The 12,245-nt window shown below is 42.8% G+C and overlaps 1 protein-coding gene across 3 annotated transcripts in view; it reads right to left on the reverse strand.

The window, feature by feature from the left end:
- Positions 1-12,245, reverse strand: part of UNC13B (unc-13 homolog B) — a 227,442-nt gene that overhangs the window by 13,929 nt on the left and 201,268 nt on the right. For all 3 annotated transcript variants that reach the window (XM_069576256.1, XM_069576259.1, XM_069576257.1), the window contains 5 exons: positions 9,823-9,973; positions 8,384-8,452; positions 6,907-6,996; positions 6,474-6,602; positions 435-562 (listed from right to left, as the gene is read on the reverse strand). In XM_069576256.1, coding sequence (XP_069432357.1) covers positions 435-562; positions 6,474-6,602; positions 6,907-6,996; positions 8,384-8,452; positions 9,823-9,973 — 567 coding nt within the window. The remainder of the gene's footprint in view (positions 1-434; positions 563-6,473; positions 6,603-6,906; positions 6,997-8,383; positions 8,453-9,822; positions 9,974-12,245) is intronic.

Below are 12,245 nucleotides of genomic sequence, written 5' to 3' on the forward strand. Positions count from 1 at the left end.
GCAAGGTGGCCCTAGGGGAGATGATGCCTAGAAGGCAGGGAACTCTGGCCAAGAGGAGAAGGGCTGAAAGACAAGCCCAGGCTAAACAAGCTAGAGCAGAAGGAGCAAGAAGCTGGGCATCAGAAGGCCCTCTTTATTCACAGCAGATGGACACATACACGCCTGGCCTCTGGATCCCCAGGGACTCTGAGGGCAGCCACTCCCAGAGGTCACTCTCCAGGGAGGCTGGCTCAGTCTGGGTGGGGCCCCTCATTATGTTTCCACACCTGTCCCCAGAAACAGTTACCCAGACAGATACAAGGGACAGAGGGACAGATGGACGAACAGGAGGAAGAGGTGGCACTGTGAACACACAGAGACAGGAAAGAAAGAGGCTGTTAGACGGGTGGACAAACCAACCACCAAACAGAAAGGCCAACTGAGGTGATACTTACTGGTTCAGAACGAGGGTGTAGGAATTCTTATCTTCCTCTATGATTGACACAATGAGTGTGATGAGTTTGGGCCAGAAATCCAGGTTCCTAATGCTGGGCCCCTGTTCTTCTGGAGGCAGCTCCTGATTCTTATTCCCGAGAAGATGGTTAGATAGTGAGAGTCAGAGGAGAATATGGAGAGTCTTCCTCTCTCCCTCCCGATGTTGTGGCCCTTCCTTTAGAATCAGGCACCCTTCCTTTCCTATACCCTGTCTTCCACAAGATACCACCACCCGTTCTATCAGAGTGGTGACCACTGGGAGGTCCTTGAACAGAAAGAATCTGTCCCTGAGAACTTCTCTCCCAAGCTCCAGAGCATTGCTCTAATAAGCTTGACCAGTCCAGGAGACATAAAGATGCCTGTCTCCCTTCCTTCTTCTCCCAGTAGCTAAGAGCATAGTGAATTCCTGGTTGAAGTAAACAGCCCCATCAGTCTAAATAGGTCTAGTTCCCTGTGATCCCCATGATCCCCACTGGCAGTTCTTTTATTCTAGTGGTGGCCCTCCTCTAACATTACCCAGTGCCCCACCACACATAAGTACATCTCAGCACTGAGAAGTTCCTTCAAGTTCTACAGGAGCTACAGAACAGATGCAGCATGCAGGCTGGCCCAGCCCTCAGGGAAGCAAAACCTCCCTTAGCCCCCTGAAAATCATTAGGGAAAAGAACTGCATTTGGAAGTTATTTGCCTAGCTGGATAAGAAAAGGCCTTGGGAAGCCAAGAATATTCAATGGGGAAAGGATATTCTCTTCAATAAATGATGTTCGGAAAACTGGATAGCCACAAGCAAAAGAATGAAATTGGACCCATATGTTATGCAGAGGCCACGTAGCTCAGAGGGTAAAGCGTCTGCCTATAATGTGCGAGACTCGGGTTTGATCCCTGGGTCAGGAAGATCCCCTGGAGAAGGAAATGGCAACCCGCTCCAGTACTCTAACTCAAAATGGATTAAGGACTTAAATGTAAGACCTGAAACCATAAAGCTCCTTGGAAAAAAAACACATGGGAAAAGCTCCCTGATAGTCATTTGGGATATGACAACAAAATAAAAAATCAAAAAGACTATATCAAACTAAAAGGTTTCCACACAGCAAAAGAAACAATCAACAAAATAAAAAAAACAACCTACAGAGGGTGGAAAGTATTTGTAAACCACCTATCTGATAAGGGGTTAATTCCCAAAATAGATAAGGAACTCAAATAACTCAATAGCAAAAAACAAAACAAACAAAAAAAACCCCAATCTGGCAAAAAAAATGGGGGAAGACTTAAACAGACATTTCTCCAAAGGAAATACGCAAATGCCCAACAAGTACATGGAGAGGTTTTCAATATCACCAATCATTAGGGATGTGGATGTGATTGGTGATGGAAGTAAAGTCCGATTCTGTAAAGGGCAATACTGCATAGGAATGGAGAATGTTAGGTCCATGAATGAAGGCAAATTGGAAGTGGTCAAACAGGAGATGGCAAGAGTGAACATCAACAATTTAGGAATCAGTGAACTAAAATGGACTGGAAGGGGTGAATTTAACTCATAACCATTATATCTACTACTGTGGGCAAGAATCCCTTAGAAGAAATGGAGTAGCCATCATAGTCAACAAGAGTCCAAAATGCAGTACTTGGATGCAATCTCAAAAATGACAGAATGACGTCTGTTCATTTCCAAGGAAAACCATTCAATATCACAGTAATCCAAGTCTATGCCCCGACCAGTAATGCTGAAGAAGCTATAGTTGAACGGTTCTATGAAGACCTACAAGAACTTCTAGAACTAATACCCCAAAAAGATGTCCTTTTCATTATAGGGGACTGGAATGCAAAAGTAGGATGTCAAGAAATACCTGGAGTAACAGGCAAATTTGGTCTTGGAGTACAGAATGAAGCAGGGCAAAGGCTAATAGAGTTTTGCCAAGAGAACGCACTGGTCATAGCAAACACCCTCTTCTATCAACACAAGAGAAGACTCTATACATGGATATCACCAGATGGTCAATACCAAAATCGGAGATGGAGAAGCTCTGGAGAAGCTCTATATAGTCAGGAAAAACAAGACTAGGAGTGGACTGTGGCTCAAATGATGAACTCCTCATTGCCAAATTCAGACTGAAATTGAAGAAAGTAGGGAAAACCACTAGACCATTCAGGTATGACCTAAATCAAATCATTTATGATTATACAGTGGAAGTGATACATAGATTCAAGGGATTAGATCTGATAGAGTGCTTGAAGAACTATGGATGGAGGTTCATGACATTGTATAGGAGGCAGTGATCAAGACCATCCCCAGGAAAAAGAAATGCAAAAAGGCAAAATGGTTGTCTGAAGAGGCCTTACAAATAGCTGTGAAAAGAAGAGAAGCAAAAGGCAAAGGGGAAAAGGAAAGACAGACCCATTGAATGCAGAATTCCAAAGAATAGCAAGGAGAGGTAAGAAAGCCTCCCTCAGTGATAAACCACAAACAAATAGAGGAAAACAACAGAATGGGAAAGACTAGAGATCTCTTCAAGAAAATTAGAGATACCAAGGGAACATTTCATGCAAAGATGGGCACAATAAAATACAGAAATGGTATGGACCTAACAGAAGCAGAAGATATTAAAAAGAGGTGGCAAGAATACACAGAAGAACTATACAGAAAGATCTTCATGACCCAGGTAATCACGATGATGTGATCACTCACCTAGAGCCAGACATCCTGGAATGTGAAGTCAATTGGGCCTTAGGAAGAATCATTATGAACAAAGCTAGTGGAGGTGATAGCATTCCAGTTGAGCTATTTCAAACCTAAAAGATGATGCTGTGAAAGTGCTGCACTCAATATGCCAGCAAATTTGGAAAACTCACCAGTGGCCACAGGACTGAAAATGGTCAGTTTTCATTCCAATCCCTAAGAAAGGCAATGCCAAAGAATGCTCAAACTACTGCACAATGGCACTCATCTCACATGCTAACAAAGTAATGCTCAAAATTCTCCATGCCAGGCTTCAACAATACGTGAACCATGAAATTCCAGATGTTCAAGTTGGTTTTAGAAAAGGCAGAGGAACCAGAGATCAAATTGCTATAATCCGGTGGATCATCGAAAAAGTAAGAGAGTTCCAGAAAAACATCTACTTCTTCTTTATTGACTATGCAAAGCCTTTGACTGTGTAGATCACAACAAACTGAGGAAAATTCTTCAACAGATGGGAATACCAGACCACCTGACCTGCCTCCTGAGAAATCTGTATGCAGGTCAAGAAGCAACAGTTAGAACTGGACATGGAACAACACACCGGTTCCAAATCGTGAAAGGAGTATGTCAAGGCTGTGTATTATCACCCTGCTTATTTAACTTATATGCAGAGTACATCATGAGAAATGCTGGACTGGATGAAGCACAAGCTGGAATCAAGATTGCCTGGAGAAATATCAATAACCTCAGATATGCAGATGACACCACCCTTATGGCAGAAAGCGAGTAAGAACTAAAGAGCCTCTTGATGAAAATGAAAGAGGAGAGTGAAAAAGTTGGCTTAAAACTCAACATTCAGAAAACTAAGATCATGGCATCTGGTCCCATCACTTCATGGCAGATTGATGGGGAAACAATGGAAACGGTGACAGACTTTATTTTGGAGGGCTCCAAAATCACTGCAGGTAGTGACTGCAGCCATGAAATTAAAAGACACTTGCTCCTTGGAAGAAAAGTTATGACCAACCTAGGCAGCATATTAAAAAGCAGAGACATTACTTTGCCAATAAAGGTCTGTCTAATCAAGGCTATGGTTTTTCCAGTAGTCATGTATGGATGTGAGAGTTGGACTATAAGTAAAGCGGAGCACCGAAGAATTGATATTTTTGAACTGTGTTGTTGGAGAAGGCTCTTGAGAGTCCCTTGGACTGCAAGGAGATCCAACCAGTCCATCCTAAAGGAAATCAGTCCTGAATGTTCATTAGAAGGACTGATTCTGAAGCTGAAACTCCAATACTTTGGCTACCTGATGCAAAGAACGGACTCATTGGAAAAGACCCTGAAGCTGGGAAAGATTGAGGGAGGGAAGAGAAGGGGACAACAGAGGATGAGATGGTTGGATGGCATCACCCACTCAATGGACAGAAGTTTGAGGAAGCTCTGGGAGTTGGTGATGGACAGGGAAGCCTTGCGTGCTGCAGTCCATGGCATTGCAAAGAGGCAGACAAGACTGAGCGACTGAACTGAACTGAATCAGAAAACTAAGATCATGGCATCCGGTCAGTTCATGAATCAGTTCAGTTCAGTTCAGTCGCTCAGTCATATCCAACTCTCTCTTTGCGACCCCATGAATCGCAGCACACCAGGCCTCCCTGTCCATCACCAAATCCCGGAGTTCACTCAGACTCACGTCCATCGAGTCAGTGATGCCATCCAGCCATCTCATCCTCTGTCGTCCCTTCTCCTCCTGCCCCCAATCCCTCCCAGCATCAAAGTCTTTTCCAATGAGTCAACTCTTTGCACGAGGTGGCCAAAGTACTGGAGTTTCAGCTTTAGCATCATTCCTTCCAAAGAAATCCCAGGGCTGATCTCCTTCAGGACGGACTGGTTGGATCTCCTTGCAGTCCAAGGGACTCTCAAGAGCCTTCTCCAACAACACAGTTCAAAAGCAGAACTGAATCAGTAGGGAAATGCAAATCAATGAGATATCACCTCATATCTGTTAGAATGGCTTTTATCAAAAAGAGAAGAGATAAATGTGAGTGAGATGCAGATTATATCCCTAGCACTTGATCTTGTTCAAAGAACAGATAGATGAATGAATCAAGGACTGAAGGTCAGAAGAGGGAAATGAACAACACCAAGGGTTTACTTCAGGCTTTCCTGAGAGCTCAGTAGGTAGAGAATCCACCTGCAATGCAGGAGACCCCAGTTCAACTCCTGGGTCAGGAAGAGCTGCTGGAGAAGGGATTGCCTACCCACTCCAGAGTTCTTGGGCTTCCCTTGTGGCTCAGCTGGTTAAGAATCCACCTGCAACATGAGAGACCTGGGCTCGATCTCTGGGTTGGGAAGATCCCCTGGAGAAGGAAAACACTACCCACCCCAGTATTCTGGCCTGGGGAATTCCATGGACTCTATATATGGGGTCACAAAGAGTCAGATACGACTGAGTGACTTTCACTTTCACTGAGGATTTACTTCAGTACAAATAATGAGAAAATAAGAGTGAGAGAAAGTTAAAAAAAAAAACAACAGCAAAATAAAAAAGCTAAAGAAAGTCCTTGAATGGTTTATAAGGCCTCTTTCAAAGTCTAGATTTATCTAAAACTAGGTCAGATTCCTCTTTGTGATCCCACGGACTGAAGCCAAAAGGCTCTTCTGTCCAAGAATAGTAGAGTGGGTTGTCATTTTCTTCTCCAGGGGATCTTCCTGAGTCAGGGATTGAACCTGGGTCTCCCTGATTGCAGGCAGACTCTTTACCAACTGAGCCACTAGGGAAGACCTAGGGAATAGAGACCAAGTATTCAGACAGACTCCCGCATAACTGAAAGATAAAAGCTAAAAACAGTTTCTTTCCCCAACAGAGAGAATCTGTAGATGGATGGCGAAGCCTTGAGTGCGGCAAGCTAAACAAAGGCTCCAGTAGCTCAGATCTCAGGGGAAGGGAGCCTGGAACACAGAGGTGTTTACATGAGTCAGAATAAAATTAACCTCAGGGGGAAAGCAGACTCTAGGAAGGACTAAGAATTCACCTACTCACTCCCTGAACTGAGTTCAAATTTAGGTCCTTTTCTTCAATACCAAAGTAAAATTTATTGTTGCTGTTTCTGTTCAACTCAGTTATGTAACATCTTATCCAATGGTTCCTATCCATCTACAAATGTCTCACATGATCTAGATGGGCCCCACTCCACAACCCACTCACTCCCGAGAACATCAAGGACTTTTCCTGAGCTCCTTTCCACCACAATCATAGGAAAGAAAGCTGAGGCTTCAAGAACCACTGACAGCCGGCCCCACCTGAGTCCGATCCTCTTACCAGCTGGTACTGGCGACTGTACAAGTCATGGCAGTTGTTGAAGATATACTCATATGTTGAGTTCAAACAGGCCTTCACACAATCTTTTACTACCTGGCTGGCTCTTGGAGGGCTCTGAAGTTCTTGAACCTGCCAATTAATTAAAAAAATATGGGTCCAGGGTCCTGCTGACCTGAGTGAGATTTCTTCCTAGAAGTGCCCCCAAACTTGCCCTGAGATGAAATTGTCAGCATAGCTGACGGAGAGAACTACCTAGTCCATCTTTCATGATCTATGATCTTCTTGGAAGTAACTCAGGAACAGATGTATGGAAATATAAGTTTAGAGGTGATGGATCTTATAGCCTTAGACTATATACTCAATGAGTCTTAGCTTCCATGTCCTGAGGCCAGGTCCCCAGCCTAGCACCACCCAGCCCAAATTCATCTCTTACCTTCATTCGGAAGAAAGTAATGCTGGTCAGCAAATCCACTGTGGACTTTAAGTCCTGAAGTCGCTCAGGGCTCCCAGCAGGGAAATTATTCTGTTGCAAATCAAGAAAATGTAAGAGAGGAACAGAAGAATATGAAAGCCTTCCCTGCCAAAAGCAAGGGATCAGAAGCTTCCTAAGGACCACCCATAGGGATCTCTCCTAGTGAAGCAGAACAAAAATGCTGTAAGACTACATCTCTCTCTCTCTTTTCCATGGACTCAGGCCCTTGCCAAAAGCAGGTGTTAATAACCCCAGGCCCAGAAAGCAACACGTCCTACCCCCAACCCTACTTCCCATGCAACGTGTGAGTATTTGCACAAATAAACATACAGACATTCACACACACACACACACTTTTTTCTTGGGTGAAGAATCTTACACCCAAACAATGAGTTCTTCAGAAGTTACAATCTAACTGTATATCATGGAATATAAGTGGAGCCACACTACAGAAAAGACTGGGATCCAGGACATATACTTTCTGTACAGTGGATCTTGGTTACTCTACCATTCTGGAGCCAGCAGATGGCAAAGCTCTGAGCAGAACTGCTTTTGGAGTGAGTTCCTTAGGCTCTTTCCACCTTAGGATCTTTCTTTCCTTTTGGCATGAGTTTTAGGGAGAAGCTGCCAAAGAGAGCTTAAGGAAGATGCTGCACCACTCTCCATTTTAAGGGTTGCTTTTTTTAAACCTTCAAAGGGCTACTTATATGCCAAATATAAGATATACAGTCAACTCTCCATTATTCGTGCAAATGGAGGGCACTGAAGGTGCAGATAATTAAAATTGCACTTCTTGACTTTGAGGTTGTTTTATACTTACTTTTTAATGTGGGTATATTGCCTGTTCTGGAAATTCACAACACTTTAAAGCAAGTAATGAAGTCATTCTAAGGCCTAACTTATGAAGAACAAAAAAACTGCCCATTTCCCTGTCCTGATCTAGACACTCACCTTCCTGGTATATCTCTGTCCTCCCTCCATTCTAGAAATGGACATATCTGCTACAAATTACTTGCCCAGGCCAAGCTACTCTCTCTTCCCTTAGCCAGATTCGCACACCTTGCCTGGAAAATGAGGAGAATATGGCAAGACACAATAAGAAAACATAACTATCTATGTTTTAAAGGGCATTTCTGGAAGAGATTATCCTTAGGAGACTCCCTAATGGGAATATCATCAGAGAGTTTGGTAGAGTGACATGTGTGGGGTTAGAAAGCCAACTATCTATAAAGAGCAACCACACCTGCTACTGTTTAAACACTGCATGGTCCCTGGAGTTGGAGGACCCACAGGTGTCAGTTATGTTGGCCATACTCAAATGTGATGAAAAGGACTAATTTTCCTGCCTTCAATTTTTATAGTTGTGATTGGCCCATAGTCTCTCTAGACTGATCTTGATATTATCCTCATCCTACCCCACAGCCATGTCTTCACTCACCCTGTAGGTAGAGAGGTCAATCCTCAGTGAGTTGTGCAGCTGGTCCAGGAGTTTCACAAATCTCTCTTTCTGAGGGTGGTAAACAAATAATGGAGAAGAAAAAAGATCAGTTCCTGAGCCCTCAGACTGTAGCAAAAACAGCACCATCTTGAGGTGAGGAGAAAACACTGAGTTGGGGACACATCGGGTCTCGTATTTGCCAAAGAGAACTACAAACCACGCAAAGGAGAAATGGGATAGGTCGTTCTTGTTCCATCTCTTAGCATTCAGACTGGGGACTCTTCTCACACTGACAAAAGGAGATACATTTCTGGGACTGGAAACAGCGCTTAATACAAATCAAGAGGAGATGACCAGTGCATCTCCATCCCGCTGGGATGCTAACTCATCTCAGGAAACTCTAGGCACAGTCTCCAACTTATTCCTGAGTCTGTGGTGTCCTAACTTATCTCGGGATAGCTCTTAACAGTGAAACAGCCACAGCCTGGCAGTGACAAGGGGAGAGAGAAATAGTGATACATTTGGAAGGTGGAACCACATTCCACATAATTTCCCTTAGTTTATGCATTTTAAATGTCAAAATAAATAACGAATACTATTTGATAGTTTATTTTTATAAAAGTATAATTAAATACGGAATAACGTTCCTACAGGCTATTCATACAGTGGTCCTAGAACTCACATATTGATAATATTATAACATTAGATATTAAGTAAATAGATACTGTCAAGAGACAGAAAGGAGCAGATATTTGACTGGCTTAATCAATGACACTAATTCGTCTACAAAAAGACTATCAACATCAAAAAAGTGATTACTACCAAGGAAAAGCACTCAGAGATCAGAGATACTGATTTGGGAGTATCAGTAATATTATCTCTAAAGAGTAGTCTTTGTGGTGGATCAGAAATATTCCATCCAGCTTATATTGAACTTACATCAGGTGACATTACGAGCAATGATTCAACTTCTCAAATACTTTAACAACAGGAAAGGGTATACCCTGGATCAGGAAAACAGTCCAGACACTAAGAAAGGGTTAAGTTCAGGTATGTACTGGTATTCTTGCTTAGATGTCAGACCATATGAACTTAAGTGGTACGAATCTGTCAGAGAGAGACTGAATAATAAGAAGGTTCCTTTGTGAACCTGCAGGGCTGAGGAACATGGTGACTCAACCAAGCTTTCCGCCCAGAAAGTTCTCCCTCAGCCCACGTTGTGCCCCTACCAAACCACCATGGTGCTATTCCACCTTTTCTCATTTATCCATATCTGAGGAGAGTCTACTGGTATAGACTAAATACCCATAAGGAAACAAGTTCACTATCTAGGTGGCACTATATATTTGAATTTTTAGGCATATCAGCAGTACCAATTGAAAAATCAAACACTTGTTAATTGATAACAATCAGGTAACATGTCTTAATATCACACTCACCCCAAAGTTGGAGGCTGCAAAACGATCAGATGCAGAGACATTGGTGGAGGCAGTTGTGTGGGCATAGTAGGCATTGATGTTGGCCAGTAAGGTGCTCATCACCGCTGGCACACCAGGACACATGTACTTGGATGACAAACATGCAAAATGCCTGAAAAACAGCATCTTCAGCCTCAAAGACTCTTCAGGGTTTGTGGTAAAAGCCAAGTAATCAAAAGATCCCACTCTTGTGTATGAAGCTTATGATCACCTTGGCAAACAAAGACTTTCATAATTTATTTATTCAAATATACATTCAATGAATACCTACTATGTGCCAGGCCCTATATTAAGTTCCAGAATCCAAAAAGGTGATAGCCTGGCAAGTGTCAGAAGGTAAGTCAGTAACTTAAGGCATGCTATGCAAAAATTCTGTGGGAACATGCAGGAAGGTCATCTAAATTAGAATGGCTGGGGGCTAGAACAGACTAGAAAAAAGGCTTCTCAAAGAAGAGATAGTTGAAACAAGTCTTAAAAGATAGTAAGAATTAATCTTTGGAGAAGTATGCGGGCAAAGGGAAACTGTATTTCAAAACCAAATCTCTTCATGGATAAAGTCGTTCATTCGGGAAACCTTCCATATAGCCCTTGTGCAAGTGTTTGATAGACAAATACTAAGGAATGACAGAGGAGCAGCAGACAGAGAACAGAGAGTAAAAGGAGTTTATCTGAGATGCTATGGTACTTTTTAAACAAAGGCTTACTGTGATCAGATTAGTTTTTCAAAAAGGTCACCCTGATGGTAAAAATCAGAAAAGAAAACTTGGAGAGAGGTAAGACTAAGACAGAAAGACCAATTGAAGAGTTATTGCAATCACTCAGAAAGGAAGCAACAAGGCACCAAATGGAACAAAGAAATGGTTAAGAGCATAGACCCAATAACCAGATTCTAGGGTTGAGTCACAGCTCTACCACTCAGGGACTTTCGATCAATTACTTCAACTTCTTATGCCTGTTTTTCACCTACAAAACGGAAATAATAATGACCTGGGGATGAAATGAGTTAACATTCATAAATTACTTAGACCAGTGCCTGGCACGTAAGGAAATGGTATATAGAAGTTGTTATTATTATCATTATTACTGAGCTATAGCAATACTGATAGATTAAAAATGTTTCTAGGAGGTAGAATCTAGAGGCTTTAGACTGATTGCATGGTGGTAGTAAGAAAAAAAAGTTTAAGCTGACATCTGAATTTGTTTGGATAACTGTGTAATAAACTATTCCATTTACTAAAATCAGAAATACAGGAAGAACAGAACAGATTTGCTGGAGACAACATTGATTTGGATTTTGATCATATTGAGTTTGCAATGCCTGTGGCAATACCCAGAAAGCAAATCAAAATGGTTCTGAAACTCAGGAAAAGATCTGGTCTGGAGAAAGAGATCTGGGAGTCCTAAGCTCAAAAGTAGTAGTTGAGGTTATAGGCTTGAATGAAGTCATCCAGGGAGCGTGAAGAGAGCAAGAAAGGCAGAGGGGCCATTCTCTAACCTCATTCCTCAACATGTTTCTCCCTCTAGACTAAACTTCTTGTAATTCTTTGAATAGTCTATGCTCTGCTGAATCTTAGCATCTCTGCACATGTTCTACCAGAAATGCCCTTCCCTCTTTTCTGTATTTCAAGTGTCAGCTCTTCAACAGCTTCCCTCACAGGCCTCCCCTCAAATTTAGATGCTCTCATCATTTAGATGCTCTCATTACTTCTCGATAGCAATTATCACATTATAATGCAATTGTTTGTTTACTGGTCTGTCTCTCCAGTATTCTTGCCTTGAGAATCCCAGGGATGGAGGAGCCTGGTGGGCTGCAGTCCATGGGGTCGCTAAAAGTCGGACACGACTAAGCGACTTCACTTTCACTTTTCACTTTCATGCATTGGAGAAGGAAATGGCAACCCACTCCAGTGTTCTTGCCTGGAAAATCCCAGGGACAGTGGAGCCTGGTGGGCTGCTGTCTATGGGGATCGCACAGAGTCAGACATGACTGAAGCGACTTAGCAGCAGCAGCAGCTCTCCTGCTCCACCAAGTTCCCCAAACACAGAGGCCCCCTTATTCATCTTCGTGTTCTCAGCATGTGGCACAACATATGACACATACAAAGAACTAAGTCAAACTAAATAAAAGCAGCACAGCCAGGGCTCTAGCTACCTTCTGCTTTCCCAGCGCTGTTTCCTTTGCAGCCCCTCTGACACAGAGCCTGTAACTCTTCTCACGGTGGTGATTTCTGTCATAGCACGTGTACCCTGTATGCTCAGGCCTGTAATGACTGGGCAAGTCTGTTCTCGTATACACACCCATGCTCTGTGAATTCTGGGGTAGACAGACAACTCCCCTCTCCCTGAGTTACTGATAAACACACTCCCTTTATACATATACTCCA

The sequence above is a fragment of the Ovis canadensis genome, chromosome 2 (assembly GCF_042477335.2).
Source record: "Ovis canadensis isolate MfBH-ARS-UI-01 breed Bighorn chromosome 2, ARS-UI_OviCan_v2, whole genome shotgun sequence".
Classification (NCBI taxonomy): Eukaryota; Metazoa; Chordata; class Mammalia; order Artiodactyla; family Bovidae; genus Ovis; species Ovis canadensis.